This window comes from Panthera pardus, unplaced genomic scaffold, assembly GCF_024362965.1.
Source record: "Panthera pardus isolate Hobbes unplaced genomic scaffold, ASM2436296v1 HiC_scaffold_15, whole genome shotgun sequence".
Classification (NCBI taxonomy): Eukaryota; Metazoa; Chordata; class Mammalia; order Carnivora; family Felidae; genus Panthera; species Panthera pardus.
The window spans coordinates 69,864,964-69,883,241 of NW_026526710.1; the positions used below are offsets into that span (position 1 = coordinate 69,864,964).

General features: G+C 36.5%; 1 protein-coding gene across 5 annotated transcripts in view; it reads left to right on the plus strand.

Annotated features, from left to right (window-relative positions):
* Positions 1-18,278, plus strand: part of WDR7 (WD repeat domain 7) — a 352,075-nt gene that overhangs the window by 56,605 nt on the left and 277,192 nt on the right. For all 5 annotated transcript variants that reach the window (XM_019463951.2, XM_019463944.2, XM_053902762.1 and 2 more), the window contains one exon: positions 10,802-10,997. In XM_019463951.2, coding sequence (XP_019319496.2) covers positions 10,802-10,997 — 196 coding nt within the window. The remainder of the gene's footprint in view (positions 1-10,801; positions 10,998-18,278) is intronic.

Below are 18,278 nucleotides of genomic sequence, written 5' to 3' on the forward strand. Positions count from 1 at the left end.
GAGTACAAGTCTTTTGAAAGACTTTCAGGAAGGGTGATCTGTATGGTATTGGAATGTGTTAGCTTTACGGGTGTGTGTAAAACCATACGTGGTGCCCGAATGACCTCTTTACAGATGTACTTGGTATGTTGTGTGTATGTTCTATGGAGGAGTCTGCAGCCGTTAAGTTGTTTTTACTAGTACCTGATGGCTCTATCTATGGCAAGTGCTGGTAGGAACTTGCTATATTTGTGCATTACTTTGAAAATAATGACCAAGAGATCAGAGTAATATATTTTTTTTAATGTTTATTTATTTTGAGAGAGAGAGAGAGCGCGTGTGTGCACAAGTGCGCTCCAGAGTGGGGCAGGGGCGGGCGAGGAGTAGGGAGAGAGGAAGAGATAGAATCCCAAGCAGGCTCTATGCTGTCAATGCGGAGCCTGAGGCAGGGGGCTGGATCCCACAAACCATGAGATCGTGACCTGAGCCGAAATCAAGAGATGGGACGGTTAACCGACAGAGCCAGCCAGACACCCCCAGAGTAACGGTCTTGGATGTGCTGCAAGCCGGTTAGTTGTCTGTAAGACCATTTTGACACTTTTTTTTAAAGTTTGTTTATTTTGAGAAAGAAAGCACAAATGGGGGTGGGGGTGGGGTAGAGATACATGGAGAGAGAGAGAAGGGGGTAGGGAGAATCCCAAGCAGGCTCCACGCTGTCAGTGCAGAGCCTTATGCAGGTTCAAACTCACGAGTATGAGATCATGAACTGAGCCAAAGTCGGATGTTTACCCCACTGAGCCCCCCTTTTGGCGTTTTATTTTACTCTACTTAGGAAGGGTATTTGGAAGAAACAAGATAATAAAATATGAAACTGTCCTGAAAAGTATTCGCGATGTTTTTCCAAGGAAAGATTGGACAACAGAATGAAGTGGAATGAAATGGAATGATATGAGATTAGAAAGGAAGAATGTATTTCAAAAATAACAAAAAATGCCAGTTAGTGTATGATATTTTTTTTTAAAGTCAGAATTAGTTTTGGTGAATTAGACCACCTCCAATTGGTGGTCTAATTGAACACCAATTAGACATTGGTGAAGACTTTCCAAAAGAAGGTGGAGAAAACTTTCTGCTGTCGGCATGTGGAACCTAAAACCGTGAACCACTGGTCGGTCATGTCAGTGAGAACAGGGCCTTTAGAACCAAACAAACCTGGATCTGTATCTTCATTTTGGGGTGACTTCAGCAGATTACTTCACATTTTGGAGCTCTAGCAACACTTTCTAGCAACTTAACGGCTGCTGTAAAGTGTTAAAGTTGGGAGGTAATGCTTGGCCTATGATAGGAGCTCATTAAATCATTATTATTGTTTTTTTATTTGTATTTTCAGTTATCTGCATTCTCATTTGGGTGATAAAGGCCTAAATCTGGGGAACATACTCATTCATTTCCAGTTTGGAGATGACTTTATTATAGATACTTTGTTCCTATAGCAGGAGCTACTTTTAATTTCCTTGTTTCCCAACTATGGCCAGGTGCTTTTAGAATCTGCCCAAATGAGGGATGAGTTTCCTTTGTCTCCCTAACTGCATCTTTTTATTGCACGAGACAGAAGTTTCAGGATATCAAAAGACAGCAACAAATTCCCTAGAAATTGTAGTCTTAAGTGTTGTGCTTTGCCTGCTCACTGCTTGAACATTGGTGTTTTCAACTATTTGAAAGGCCCCAACTGTGTCATTAATGGAAATTTGTGGGCAGATTACAGAAGGGTATGACTGTTACCTTTGCAAAGCCTTTGGTAGCATGACCCCACGCGATCAAGGGGGGAGTTTGACCCTACTTATTGCTTTTCTTAGGCATAAATTCTTGGCGAGGCACAACTTTCTTGCCTACTTGTGGACACTGAAGGTTAGGTTTCTCCAGTGTTCTTTAATATAGACCTAAAAAGCCAGCCAGCATTCTTACTAAACAAAGAGGTATTTTTAGTATATATGTTCTAGTAGTTTACTGCTAGGCAATATACATATTATTTTGGTATTCCAGTTGGAAAAATGAAGCCAGAATCTATTTTAACCCATTTATTTCCATGAGAAGGGAAAAAAGATGTTTCATAGTTATGTCAGAGGTATGTAAATTTGACGTTTATTTCTTGTTAAGGATACAGGGATGATTGGGATGAATAGGTTGAGGCCAAGTGGGCAGATTTAAAGTTACCAGGTCAGATAGATAGTGCCTTGAAGTCACCTTTCTAAGTGAGGCATCGGAAAATAGAAGGGCAGGACCAGTAGTCACTTGGAGTCATAATTCAGTGCACTCTGAGAAAGAGGACCATTTGTGACCAAAGACTTTAGATCTTGGGTGTGTAACCCAAGGTTTGGGTGTGGTTTTGGGCAATAAGTGGACACAGCTGACTGGGGTGCAGAAGGGGAAAAGAGCAGCACTTTTGAGTTCTTAAAAAAACTTTGATGATTTTCAGTCTCTGCAGAGTTGACTGTCTCAGTCTCTAAGACTTTAATTTCAGTGAGTGAAATTAAAGAAAGCATTTTACTGTTTTAAAGACATGAAGTGAAAAGTTATAAAGTAAATTCAATGGAAAAGCAGTGTGAGGAAATATTCAGGAACAGTGAAAGGTGGTCATTGAGTTGTTGGATTGAATACTTTTATTGACTTGCATTGTTAAAAGTGCTAAGAACTTAATTAATTTTAAGGTAATTGAATGGTACTGATTATGCAGGTGGAACTATTCAGATTAAATGAAAGCAGAGGTATTAATAAACATCTTCATATTTCCTGGTGAATGCCTACACATTGGCAATTCCAAAAAATAAATATAACTCCATTTTAAAAGACAGAATTTATGGTGTATAATGAGATAATAATAACGGTAAAAATAGTTTTAACTATTATCTTTTGTATGGGTGATATGTTAGTCACTGTGCTGGTTTCCTTGTGTACGTTTCATTTAACTCACACAGTAATTCGGTGAGGTGTGGTTATTACTGTTAGTCACATTATACAGAGAAATGAGGTTCAGAGAGGTTAAATAACATCCCCAAGTCACACAGTTAGCAAGTGGCCGAGCTGGAATTTGGTCCTAAGTAGTCTGACTTGAAGGCCTGAATGTATGCACCATGCATACTGCCTCCCAGTAGATGTAATTGTGTATTTAAAAATAATTGTATTTCTCTAATTTTTTACTATGTTTTCACTATTGATTTACATAAATATATAATTTCGACGCATACTTAATTGTAAAGTGCTAAATTATTGAATATCATTCACTATAGAACAAAATACATCCATTCTCTTGAATTCCTGTATTTCCAATTTTCCTTCAGAGAACTGTGCATTGCTCAGTTCTCTTTTAATTTCCCTTTTAATTTTTATCTTTGATTATTCAGCTTTGGAGTTTGTTAGTTTTAACCATTCCCTCTTTTACCTTCTCTTACTTATAACACATTATTTGCTATAATTTTTAACTGCACTTTTATAAGTTTAATGGATACACACTGTTAAATTGTTTGAAAAAAGAGGTAGCTAAGAAGGTAAAAGGTCACCTGTTATCCCTCTAACTATAAGAGAACCATAATTAACATTTGGATGTCTTTTCCCGTAGGCTTTTAAAATCCACTTACTGTATACTCGTGATTATATTGTAGGTATGGTTATCTGAGCCCACGGCATCTTCATTTAATATCCTACAAATACTTTTCCAAGTTATACTTGCTCATGAAAGTAATTTTTAGTGCTTGTAGAACATTACCTTATGTGAGCATACCTTATTTACTTAGCAGTTCTCCTACTTTGGATATGTAGTTTGTTCCTAATTTAAACTCTTGCATTATACAATACGATATTGACTATCTTTTAAAATTTGTTAAAATTTATGATTACTCCCTTGGCTAGATATTATGAATTTTTTAAAGATTAGAACCTCAGAATTTTTGTGTAGTAGGTATTAACGTTTTTAAGGCTACTGAGGTGTAGTAGCAAATTATTTTCTATCCTCAGTGCCTATTTCCTTGTCACTTGCCAGCACAAGATGTTTTTATCTTGCCTTAGTTTCCACATCTGTGAAGTGGAAATAATAATTATACCTACCTCAGAGGGTTGTGAGACTATAATGAATTACAGCATTTAGAATTTAGCTATGTGTTTAGAATAATACCCAGCACAAAGTTAGAACCCAGTAAAGGTTGGCTGTTTGCGATCACAATTTCTTAAATGTTTAGGCTAAATTGGTAGGTGTTTGAGTTTGCATTTCTTTATTTACTAGAGATATTGAAATTTTTCTATGAAGATTTTCACGATTTTTTTGAGACATGTTTCATCTTTTGCTTATTTGTTTTTCTTGGGGATTTTCAGGCTTGTATGAGTGCTTAACTTAATTGCAATTTTAGGCTTCTGTGCTTTCTATTGTTATTGAAATTCCCTCCTGTTCTAACGCAATCTTTCCTTTTTCTGTGTAGCTTTTTTCATATTTCGGAAGCTTGGAATCTTCCCCCACCCAGAAATTTGATGAAATTTGATTAAAAACCAGTGGCTGGATTAAGAGCAAACATCAGATACTTTAGCGGAAATTTATTTATGTTTGTGGGGTGAGGAGAGGATAAAAATCATCTGTTCTTAACTAATAACTTTTCTCAATGTCATTTATTAATTTTTTTCTCTGATAGGCAATATCTTCTTAGTCTTACATTAAATTCTTCATATTTTTTTGCTGTTTAATTAATAAAGAAGCAGATGAAGAAAGGTGGAATTCTGATTAGCTCACTATTTCTTTATTATCTTTTGTATATAGTGAATGAATGAAGATGTTAAAACTTGTTTTCTGTAAGTCTTATTTTCATATCGAACATTACCAATTAGATGGTCAGTCAGTGTTTTGGTTGGACTACATGGTCTTATTTTCTAAAACAGCTATCAAAGAAAAACCTTCTAGCTTTTTTTTCCCCTTAAAAAAAAAAAAGGAAGGCTGAGCTATGGATTTCTGGGAAAAAAAAAATTCTTTAAGCTAGTTTCATGAACATGTGGAAATGAAATTAACATTCCTGGGCACTTTTCCACTTCAGGTGGAATATTTAAAAGTGATAAATGATGCATCTTAACTGCACATTTATGTTCCATAGAAAGAGTTCTGGGAAGTACAAGAAATAATGATTAAGAGAATAGTGAGATTGATTTATGACTGAAAGAAGCTGGTCATTTATAGCTCGTCTAATGATGGGCACATTTAAAAGGAGAGACAATAGTTAGTGATCATATATTTAGAGAAGATTCAAAGAAAAAAATTGTTTGGGGGCAGTTAAGAGATTGCCCCTGAAATGATATGAAGAAAAAGGAGAATTTAATTTAGAAAACAAATGAGCAAAAGTAGGAAAAATGTATGTATGCCATTTATACTGGGAGCTATTGGAAAACAGAATCATCTCCTCAGAGAGCTGGTGGAAGGGATAAACTAGCTGTCTCTAATTTCTGTAATTCATGGCAGATGTTTAGGAACAGGTTACATAAGAGGTTTCTGGGAATGGTTTAAAATGAAGTCTTGTAAAATGCGTAAGGTCGGGCTGGGTGACCTAGGTGGCATATTCTGACTCTGTCTGATTCTGTGATTGTGGCTCAGCACTAATGTACCGTGAGGATTATTTACTGGCAAACTCAGTGAGACTCTGTTTGGTTGAGGATCAGAATTATTTGGAAAGAGAAATGGGCTCTGGAGTGTATATGTTTTGATCAGGTATCTCCCTCCCTCTGCTTGCCCCAGTTATCTTAATATTTTCATCAAATAAAAATACGGTTTTTATTAAATATCCTGTTGTTTATTGTTGTTAGCCTTTGTTTTCAATTAGTTTTTGATGTCATTGGTGCGTCTTTTAGGGCAGAATTACTAGTGTTTGGAACGTGAGTTTGAATAATTTTTACCTATAGAGTACTGGCCTAGTTGATAGGATGCTCACCCCATGCTGTACAAATTCTGTGTTCGAAACAATAAAACATTTGAAATGGTGTTTGTGAGTTGAACACTCTTTAAGTCACTTGGAAGTGATTGCTAAAGTGTAAACTGTGAGGCAGTTAATTGGGGTAAGGGAACAAAATATTAAAGCTCTTGTTTATGCCCCCTTTTTAACCCTAAGAAGTTGAGCTTATGAACAATTACCAGGTGGAAGGACACCGGTGTCTCACGTGTTTCACACACCCAGTGGGCACATCTCACCTGGGGGAAGAGCAGAGCCGCCACCAAAAGGGACGAGGATGCTTGTTGTCTGGGTCCTCACCTGGCCACCACAGAGCCACCAGAGGGTGGGCAGAGCAAACGATGGAACATATTCTCAGGGAAACTTAAATATCTTTTCATCGGCTACATTTCGGTTTAAGGCAGTGATCATTTGGTCAGTCTGGCAGGAGGGCAGCCCCCCCCCATTATAATTACAGAAAATATGTATTTACATCCATAATCATTAACAGTGAAATCTTTGTAAAGGTATGTATTGTCCTTTGAGGTATTGCCTGACATTAGCAAGACATTTAAGAAGGTGTTTCCTTTCCTCTCCAATTTGTTCAAACTTGGAGTCATTCTTCTAAAACATATTTTTGGTGCGTGTTTTACAATGTACATGGTATGTATATTAGTACAGAAGTACGTATATAATTTGTAAATATACATACAACGGGCATACATTACAAAGTTTTTTTAATGAATGGGTGTGTGATCAAAAAAGGAGCCTAAATGCATGAGGTTCACATTTTTTTAGTTGTACTATTTTAATTACATAATTTAAATGTCTTCTACATTATCCCCTTAAAATGTCCTTGATGTTAAGTCACGTTCAGGTGACTTTTCCAGGTTGAAATGGAACAAAGTGAAATAGAATGGAATTAATCAAATTATGGAATCAGTCATTGTAGGTGTTGTAGATGCTTTGTAACCAAGATCTCTGGAATTTAATAATTTAGTAATAAAGGAATTGTGCTAATTCAATTCATTTGTGGGGAGGCTGGGTCTAAATCAGAGGTAGGAGTTATTGTATATTCTTTAAGAAGTGCTTCTTTAATAATAATTTTGAGGACAGATAAGAAGAAACCAAGTTAATTGTGTTTTAGCAAATCTTTTAAGTGCTTTCATTTAACAGATAGCTGAGAATTATTTATCATTACTCTGCTCATTGTTTGAATTAAAATTAATACCAAAGTGGTGCTTGAGAATGGTCTTTTTTCCTTTTACATTTAAATAGGTTAGACATTTGCTTTGTTTATACCATTAATTTGTTTTCACACAGCCTGTGAAGGTAACCATCAACTCACAATTAATTAGCGGAATCAAAATTAATGAGGTTTTACTGTATTGGGCCATTTCCACTCTAGGCCAGTTTTTTTCACACGAGTTGGACTAGCATTTTTTTGAAAGAAGAAAAATTAGATTTATTTTAATCCATATTTAAAAAGCAGAGAACCATCTTTTCTTGTGAGTTAAGTACCTCTAATAACTATGCTTTCTTGGGCTTAGCAATATTGATTTTTTTGTTTTGTTTTGTTTTCAGTCTTGATTATTTTGGCTATTTCCAGACTGTTGCTTATTACAGTAAAGCTAGAGTTAACTCTTCACAGGCTTATTTTCATTTACAGGGATGGGGATAGCATTTTGTTTGTTTGTTTGTTTGGGCCAAACATGGTTTTTTTGTGGGTGGGGTATGTCATTTGCCTACTTCACCTAGTGCACTGTTTGAAAGAGGAACAAAACTATTCTTTAAAGCATATTTATGTGAGTATATGTCTTAGAAGAGAGTGCATCAAACAGAAATGAGAAGCTAGAATTTTTTGAATTACGGTTATACTTTCCCTCCAGAAAATAACATAGTCTGCTTTTTAGACACAGATCCTTTGCTCTTATTTAGTATTTGCTTTGTCCATTGTTTTTACTAATAGGATTGATAACATAATGTAGAACTTTTAGGTCTTTTCTTGAGGATGGATTACATTTTCTTGAATTGTTGAAGTTGCCTGCATGTAAATGGAGAGGGTGAAAGTTCTAACAGTGAAACTTCTCGTGGGAGTGGGTGCTGAAGGTCAGGTTCCTCGTAGGAACGGGGAAGCCTTTTCTGTTTGCAGGATGTCTGCTGTCTTCTCTCTGCTGGCTTATAAACTACAGTAAAAGACATTGGCAGAGAGAATGTGTAGGTCAGTGTTGTCAGGACTTCTGTGTCCCCTCAGATATTGAGATCTACCAAGAATAGATCATAACCTGAGGAACACCAAACATAGTAAAGAACACTGATGAAGATTCACCTGTTTTTGAACAGACTTCACCCCCAATTCATGCCTCATTTTCCTTACTCTTTGAAATGGAATGACAAGAGTGTGTATGGACACCAATGAGATGACTGTGGACTTGGGGTCCAGCAATAGGCTGGTGAGGTATACGGCACCGGTTAAGCGATCACTCGTTTTAAAGGTGAGGAGCTCGTGAGTCAAAGTAGCAGAGTCACAAGTCGTGACGGGTGTTATGAGCACTGTGGCAGATCGGTGCCTGATTAAAGGACGCAGACAGATGAAAAGAACTGTATGGGAGGCATTCTTTTCAGTTAACCACACATAGAAGAAAAGATCACCGCAGACATTTATTTCCTATGACGAGAGAAATAAAATGACCACTTTTTGGCAGATTGATGTTGCAAAATAGTAGTGACCATTAATGTCGCCACCATCTCTTTTTGTAAGTTGAATGATGGATATATTTGATAAAAACAAAGTCGTTGCTAATGGTGATCTGTAGAAATGCAAAGCATCCGTTGTATTAAACTGTCTATTATCTTTGGTTAGCAATGGATGCCTGGTGGAACTCATAAATATTTTATGTGGTCTGAAATAACTGAAAATAAAGGCTTGGCGATATGTATTTTTACCCAGTTTTAGTCTAACGTTGCCATATTTGAAGGATTTTTTTTTTTTTGTAGTTTGCTACTTTATTTTGATTCATTGCTTAATTATACAGCTAATTTATGTGTGCCATAATCAACTGCCCTTCAATCCTTAATGTCTTTTTAAGAAAGAAATCATGTTTTACGTTTCAGTTGAATGCTTCTCAGGGAACACAAAATAAGTAAGTTTAACAAATGCTTCTTTAGGAAAATTCTATATGATGTTTTAATAAAGGTTTATAACACACTCTTTCTGAACTTCATTTTTTAACTTTTAAATTAGTAAACACCTGCTATGCTGAGTATAGTGTTTAAATTATTGTACAACAAAAAGTACAAATAAAGCTAACAATAACAGATTAACATACCTGAATTTAAGAACAAAGTAGTTAAATCTTACTATCTTTGTTTTGTTAATGCTCTGCTTCATTCAAAAATTGATTTTAAGTTGTTTACAAACAAACATTATTCAGTAGGATAAAAATAAAGGTAAATGATGATGAGAAACTGAGAGCAGAACGTTGAGACGGCTGAGTCTACATGCAGAAGTACGTGCCCATCATCCCCCACTGTGATGGGTAGAAAACTCAGGCCTAAGTTTCTTAGCTGCCAAAACATGAAAGGAACCAGTTACAGCAGCTTTTCCCAAAGTATGTTGTTCCTCCTAAATTCGGTCTTAAAAGATTGCCGCGGTCAGATGACCTTTGAGGTGAGTGACACTGTATTCCCCTTGTGGAGATAATTCTGGTCACATCAGCATGTTAAAGGTTCTTAGAAGTTCTGTGGATAAAGTCAACAACAATAACTTGTGTTTTCCGCACACATTTGGCCACCCAACGTCAGCATTTCCCATTAAGTGAGATACACCACTCAGTGCGGTATTGTTACTTAGTTCAGACTGTCTGTTTGTTTAGGCGAAGCCCAACCCAGTTAGGTTTGACAAGTTTCTCCTTTGGATCCCATTGATGATATGTATACGTGTAGTACAGTGGGCCTCTCATCCTCAATATTAGCCACAATATATACAATGATGTGTGGCTGTTTTCAGATGGTCTCACCTCAGTGTGAACTGAAAGCATAATCCAATAAATCACTAAAAGGTTAGGTTTTAAATAGCTCATAAATTGTCTTAAAAATAGAAATGCCTTAATTTTAAATCATCTAGGTTGTGGATTCCGTTCCGTGTTGCTGGTGAAAGTCTTCACCGTCTTTCTTTTGACTCTTTATATTCCATCCTGTCCTAAAAGGAATTGAAGGGCAAAAACTAGAGACGAGCAGAAAATATACAGCAGAGTGTTTAATTGGCCATTGTGTGTTAGTTGGGGTGGTGCACCTGCTGGTATTACAGACAGAAGCTGCGAAGCCCATGTACGGAAAATACAAAATATCTGTGGCTCTTGAAAGGAATGATTGTGGCAGAGGGACCGGGAGGGTATTGTTTTCGAGCAAAGGAGCAGGGAAGAACATGGGTCTAAAATGACAGAGTCACACGCAGAAAGAAGCACTGCAGAGAGCCTGCTCCAGCAGCTAACAAAGGAAAGTTCACAGTGTGGAAAGAGAACGCATAATAACAGATCAATTTTTTTTCCAGCTTTCCCCGCGCCTGTACAGCAATCATTTTAGTTAAGGTCATCTTCACATTTGAACAGGAGATTTTCCAAGGCATCTCTTCCCATCTTTAATCTAGGATTAATTTAGCAATTTTTCTTTTTTTTTTTTTAAAGTGTTGTCACGATCGATCTGGGTGTTTTATGTATAATGTGAAGGAACACGCTTTTCAACACAACCTAATATTGTGGTTGGTTTTCAGCGGTGGTGAATGGATAATTACTTTTGGTTTAAGTTTTGGAGGACAAGATCATTTTATCCTGAATTTAATCTAAGCGTAATGAAGGTATATTCTTTTTTAGGCAAGAGTGCAGCACTGTATCTGCTCTGTAGCCAGTGACCACTCAGTAGGACTCCTAAGTCTGCGAGAGAAAAAATGCATTATGCTGGCATCTCGTCATCTGTTCCCTGTTCAAGTAATCAAGTGGAGGCCTTCTGATGATTACCTAGTAGTGGGATGTTCAGATGGCTCGGTGTACGTCTGGCAAATGGACACTGGTAAGCACAAATGTGAAGAGATAGACTGGAAAATCCAATGGGTGTCTTTGATTTCCTGGAAATTAAAAAATCTTCTATATGAGGGAAAAAGCCCTGAAATGTTAAAAAAAAAAAAAAAAAAAAAAAAAAAAAGTTGCCCCGTTTACTTCCGGTCACTGCTTTTTCTAAGTGTTCTCATGATTATCAACTGTTTAAACAGTTTAAACTGTTTAAACAAGGAACTGTTTAAATGCCCTCTTGTTTGTTGTGCTGTGCCAAATACTTGCAGAGGAGTTCACGGATCTTTGAAGGAATGTAATTGAAGACGATGTACAGATTAGGACAGACATACAGACAAGTAAATAAGTGATTTCTGTACAGTTCATGAGGTAAATTGTGACCAAGATTAAGGGACCATTTTTGTATCGAGTTCGGAAACCGTGGAAAAAGATAAAATTCTCTTATTGAAACGGCAGAAAAGCAGTATGAAACTGTTCGTTATGGGAGGTGATTGAAACGAACGTTTCAAGATCTCTCACTTAAGATTTCAAGTTTCAGAAAATTTATGTGTGAGGCATAATATAGAACAAGTAATGTGTAGCTTACAAGTACACACGATTATATATGATGTTTATACACAGAATCTTACGGTTTTCCTTGGGAAATTTTCAAGTGTGTAACTAAATGCTTACTGCTGTAGGCCTTAAAAACACATTTGATTCCACTTTTGCTACTTTAAATCATGAGCTATCAGTAATTAAAGGCTTTCTTTATATACCTAGTTGTGTACTATATACTACTTCAACCAATCGGTTTTGTTTTCTTCCCCTTTCTTTGTTTTAAATAGTCCTTTTCCAAAGTAGGCTGTATCCATATTTGTGCTCCTACTGGGGCAGTAGGGAGTTCTGTTGAGTCTTTCTGTAACAAGTACCAAGTACTCAGCAGTCTTTTATTTACAGTCCTTGTCTTTACGTGTAGCGCCCAGGCTATCTTGGCAAAGAGGGAGCATTCTTGAAGAGTGTCCGACTTCTTTGCTTTCGCATTTACTTTTCTCTTTCTTCTCTGGTTGTAAAAGAGGGTCATACTTTCTGTCAAAAATCAAAAGCTCCAACGTAGTGGAAAAGAAGAGAGATGAGCTCAGATCTCATTGCTGAGTGGTCAGTGTTGACATTTTGGCACATTTCTTTCTGGCCTTGTTTCCATGCATTTTTGGAGACAGAATTGCTGGCCTACTACGTATGTAACTTTGTGTCTTTGTATTCCTTTTTGTTACATCCTATCTGCTGAGAAGCACTGTTTCATGCTTTCTGGTTTTGTCTGCCCCAGAAACGAAGGTTGCCAGGTTTGTGTTGGGCTTGGAGTCAGACTGCTTGGTTTGAATTTAGGATTGACCATTTGCTAATAATGTGATCTGCTGCACCTTACTGGACTTTTGTCTCAGTAAAACGAAGATCATAATAGTTCCTATTTTATAGTATTTCTGGGAGAATAAAATGAGGTAACGTCTACCTAGCGTACAGTAGACATAATGTAAATGTGTGTATATGAATGTTTGTGTACTTGAGGTTTGTATGTGCATGCATGCACGTGTTTATATTTGCTATTAATGTTATTTAACAAACAAGCTGCTTTCCTTGTTACTTTGTTGAACTTGGGAATGTGATCTTACCTCCATTCAGAAATACTTTGAGAATTAATATTAAAGAGACTAAGTTCTTGTAGCATTGACGTCCAGAAAACACTATTTTAAAATACTATAAATATTAAATTAACAATTGATATAGCACAAATGCAAGAGTGTGGTAAACTCGTATAGGACTTTTAAAAATTATTATAAAGGAAAAGAATTTAATTTTCTGAATTTTTCAGATACTTAAATAATTGATACCAGAATACGTCAGATATTTTAAATATATTTGTAACGAGTATGAAATTCTTCAGATTCTTTAATTTCATACTTGTTACAAATAAGATGTTACTGAAAGGCATAGTAACTTTTCCGGTAATTTTCCCAGAAAGAGATGACAGGTAGCCCGTAACTATAGGTATACTGGAGGAAGTTTTTTTTTACAACCAGTTTAGTATAATTAAGCCCACGTTAGATTAAACACAATATATAATGTGGAAACTTCATAATTATCTTACCTGCAAGAGGATTTAGGGAAACAGTCAGTCAATGTGGCATTCTTAAAAGATAAAGAGGCAGAATTTATTTTGGATTTAACCATAATAGGAGGTATACATTTCTTTTTCCTCCTTGCTGCTCAGGCTTTAGCTAGTGATATAAAGGTCCCTAGGGAGTCAGTATGGCACATCCTGAAGGTATTGGCATTATTTATTTATTAAATTTATTTATTTATTAAATAAATAAAAAATGAAGCCAAATAAATCAGATTCGGCCATGGATGAGATGTATTTAAACTCCGATGAGATAGTTTATCCCCTCTTCTTAGCATTTTGGGGATGTATTTTTAGCAGTGAAGCTATATCACACTAAAACTCCTCGTACGTAGTGTGCAATTTTGTGTCGGCTGTTTTGAATTTTACTGATCTTTCTAGCTTTAAACCTTTTAAAAATGTCTTTATACTTCTATGCAGCATTTGCTTTTAGTTGTTTTTCCCTCCAAATGGGTACTTTTTATTTCTAGTATTTTATTTCCTAATGACATGAAGTTGAAGCTAGTAAATTAAAATGTCACTAGAACGACAGACGTCCGGAGTCTTTTGTTCTTTACTTGTGCCGTCTTCATTATGTGCAATAACAGGTCATGGTGATGTGAAGGCTGGCGAAATCATTTTACTTCCACATCTCTGGATAGTTAGAAAATTAGCCAAATGACTGGCAACACGATTTGGCCAGCTGGACCTCTTGGCTTCTACCTAGGAACTTAGGAAAGGTGGCCCGCTGACCTAGATGGCGGCTGCTTCTGCCTGGAGCTGTTTGTGCGCGTCAGGGACCAACTCTGTCGTTCTTCACATGTGGTGTTCCCAGGGGGTGTGTCATGTCAACCCCACAGGCCCTTGACAAGGTCAGAATCCTGTCTGGGAGGCAGCGGAGGCTGTAAGTAATGACTGATTTTACAAGATCTTCTTCTCTGACAGTTACCAGTTACCACTTGATCGTCTTTGTTACATAACAAAAGTGATTCTCACGTCATATACCTCTTTCCGCGGGGACAGTTATTGGGGTTCTCGTTCAGATGCAAATGCCAGCAGTGCTTGCCAAATGTTAGAAGTTAGCGTAGGAGTCATGTCAGTTTACTTTGTTCTGTTATCTTTTTTCTTTGTATTTATTTTCTCTATGAGTTTTCTGAAATATTCCTGTTTTTTGCGTTTACTTTATCAAATATGCATTAAAATCACTTAAAAAAACTTAATTATCTAATAAAAGATAGCAGAGAATTAGGAACTGATGTATATTCGTGTCTATTGAAAAACATATGTAAAGCTTGGATAACCAAAAACATAGGTGTCAAAGAATCAGATTTTTCACACAAGTAAAGCCTTAGTGTATGTGCTGTTCTTGCTTCAGACTAGTTTTTAAATTACTAAATTTATTTATTTACTTAAAATTGTCAATTTTATTATAAGATGGCATAAATTTTCTTAAATTCATTGGTAATGTGTACTTCTGTTATGTAAACTTCCTATGCAAAACATTTGCCTGTTGGTGAGTTTATGGTATCTCTAATGGGTTTATAATAAATTTATGCAGTTTAGTCTGTAATTTTTATAAATATTTTCCTTTTAATATTTTCATTTCTTTAAATTGATAGTTTTGTCTTGTTACCAAAATTACCAAAGAGAATCAGGAGGTGGTACTTCAGCCCAATCTTTTGTTATTAGTAGAAAAGTTTGGTAGCAAGTATTTTTTTTCACATTTTGACTATTTGCCTGCAGTATTTAATACAGTAGAGATTAGATTTTACATTTCACAACATGTGGCATAGCACCATCAACTTTTCTATATCTCCTACAGTTTTGTTTTTCATTCTGTTACAAAAGATACAACTGGATAGGCAAAGACCCAAAGAATGAAATGGTTAAGAAAAAAATGGCATCTTTCTAAAATCTTGGTAAAGCTAAGTATAATCAGAGTTTCTTTTCTTCCTTTGGATGGTGTACTCTGGAATTTTGAAGAAAGAGGTTGTTATAGTGGAAATATGGCTGTTTTTGCTACCATTCCCCCACCCCCCCATGAACCCTCTGGACAATTGTCCTTGATTGCTGTCCTTCCCATTAGGTACCCCTCAGCTTCCTTTTTTGTTTCCATTGTATTATTCTAACTTAGGGCTGTATTTTGTTACACATATGCTAGCTTTATTGGTTTTCCTGTCTTCTTTTTCTACTTTCTAATCCATCCCATACTCTGCTGGCCAATAAATCTTAGGAAATAAAACAACAACAACAAGAACACTTGGATCATGCACTGTCTTAATGAAAAAATACAAAACATATAATTTATTTCCTGTAGCCTTTAAATCAAGGTTCTTCACAATGTGGCACACTCCTACCTTTGTGTTTATCTCCTTTATTTTACACAGACCAGTTGCTTTATATTTAAAAATAGTTCTAGAGCCTCCTGGGTGGCTCAGTTGGTTAAGTGTCCACCTCTTGGCTTCGGCTCAGGTCATGATCTCACAGTTTGGTTTGTGGGTTCAAGGCCTGCACTGGGCTCTGTGCTGGCAGCATGGAGCCTGCTTGGGATTCTGTCTCTCTCCCTCTCTGTCTGCCCCTTTCCTGCTTGCTCTCTCTCTCTCTCAAAATAAGTAAATAAACATTAAAAGAAAAAGAAGAATATTCTGTTCAAGTATAATTGGGTCACTGTCTACCACTCTATCTTTTATATCATATATATTGTTGCTTATGGTTTTCACTCATTTGGAATATTATTTCTATTTGCTTATTTCTTTATTTTTTTATTTTTATTAATTTTTTTTTTAATTTTAACACTTATTTATTTTTGAGACAGAGAGAGACAGAGCATGAACACGGGAGGGGCAGAGAGAGAGGGAGACACAGAATCCGAAACAGGCTCCAGGCTCTGAGCCATCAGCACAGAGCCCGACGCGGGGCTCGAACTCACGGACCGCGAGATCGTGACCTGAGCCGAAGTCGGCCGTTTAACCGACTGAGCCACCCAGGCGCCCCTGCTTATTTCTTTAAATAGTCTCTTTTAAGGAAATGTGAATAATAAAAACAAAGTCTTGAATATTTACCCGTGTGGTTATCATTCTGTTGTGCTTTGCTGCTTTGTGTAGCTCCAGGTTTCTATCTGGAATCATGTTCCTTTTGCCTAATATTTATTCCTTGTAGTGCAGGTCTATGGGCGATGAATTCTTTCAGCTTCTGTGTGTCTGAAAAACTCTTTGTTTCATCTTCGTTTTTAAGATCTTTTTTTCTGGTTGTAGAATTCTAGGTTGACAGCTCTTTTTTGTTTTTTGTTTTTCCTTTTAACACTCCACTGCCTTCTTGCTTGCATTATTTCCAATGAGAAATCTGCTGTCACCTTTAACTTTGTTCCCCTATAAGTGCTATGTCAGTTTTTTCCCAACTGCTTTAAAATTTTTCTCTTTATTATTGATTTTGAGCAGTTGGGTTATAGTTTTCTTCATATTTCTTGTGCTGAGGGTTTGTCATCCTTCTTGGATATGTGGGTGTGTGGTTTTCAGTGGATTTTTAAACTTTTTTGGCCATTATTTATTCAAATATGTTTTCGATCCTTCCCTCTTTTCTCTCTTTAGAGACTCCAGCTATATGTTTACTAGCCTACTTGAAATTTCCCACAGCTTGCACATTGTCTTTTCATTTTTAAAATTATTTTTACTCGGTGTTTTATTTTAATATAGTTTCTATTCTAGGTCTTCAGGTTTATTAGTCTTTTTTCTGCAATGTCTAATCTGCCATTATTCCCATCTAGTATAATTTTCATCTCTACGAGTTTAATTTTGGTCTTTTGTTGTCTAACGTGTCTCTTTGTTCAAACTTTTTGAACATCTAGAATACAAATTGCAATAACTTTTACTGTCTTTGCTATTTTGAAAATTTGTGTCAGTTCTGAGTTGGTTTTAATTGATTTAGATTTTGTGCTCACTATTAAATTTTCTTGCCTTTTTTCAAGAATAGCCTGAAGGTGGTTCAAGGGTGGAAGCAGGGAGATTAGCTTGTATGCTATTGCCTGTAAACAATAAAAGATGATGGATTGTTACACCAGAGCGATAGCAGTGGAGTTGGTGAGAAGTGGTTGAATTCTGGGTATATTTTGAAGGGAGAGCTAACAGGGTTTGCTGATAGTTGGATGAGGGGCTTAAAAGAATGGGTTGAGTTAAAGGTTATTCCAAGGTTTTGATCATGAGCAACTCAAAAGGATGGAATTCATTTTTAGACATTGAGAAGACAATGGGAAGAGTAGATTTTGGAAAGACCAAGAATTACTTTTATATTAAGTTGAATATTAGACATTCAAGTAGAGATGTTGATTAGTAAATTGTATAAATGAGTCAAGACTTCAAGTTAGGGATATCAGAGTGGTTGATGTAAATTTGAGAGTTCTTAGCATATGGATGATATTCAGTCATAACACTGGATGTACCACCAAGAGGATTCGGGTAGATAATGATTGGGTCCCTCCAGGGTTTAGATATATTTCTGTGATGTGGAAGAAACCAGCAAAGGAGACTAAAATGGACTTGTCAGGAGGAAGAAGAAAATGAGGAGTGTTGTTGCCTAGAAACCAAATGAAAAAATGTGTTTCAAGGACTAGAGAGGAAGAACAAGACCTGCTGATAGTAAATGATAGTCAAATGAGGACTGAGAACTGAATATTGGCTGTAGCAACATGGAGAATAGGTTGTGTGCATGTTTTGGGTGAAATGTGATTTGACTAAGTTCAAAGGAAAATGGGAGGAGGAGACTTTGGAGGTAGCAAAGATAGCTCTTTGGAGGATGATTATAAAAAATGGGATACCAGCTGGAGAAGGGTATTGGGTCGTGTGTGTGTGTGTGTGTGTGTGTGTGTGTGTGTTTAAACAGGTGAAATAATTGCATGCTTATATGCTGGTAGGAATGATCTAGTAGGTGGGGAAAATAGATGAAGGGAAAAGGGAGGATTGCTGAAATGATGTCCATGGGCAGACAAGACAGGGATGGAGTTTGAGCTACAAGTGTGTTAGGTCAGAGTCTGGATAGTTCATGTGGCAATTATAGTGCAATGTGAGTGGAGATACGGTGGTGGGAGCTGGTAGAACTTAATTCGTAATTGCTTCTTTGTAAATGAAATGGGAAACAAAACTTTTTTGCCCA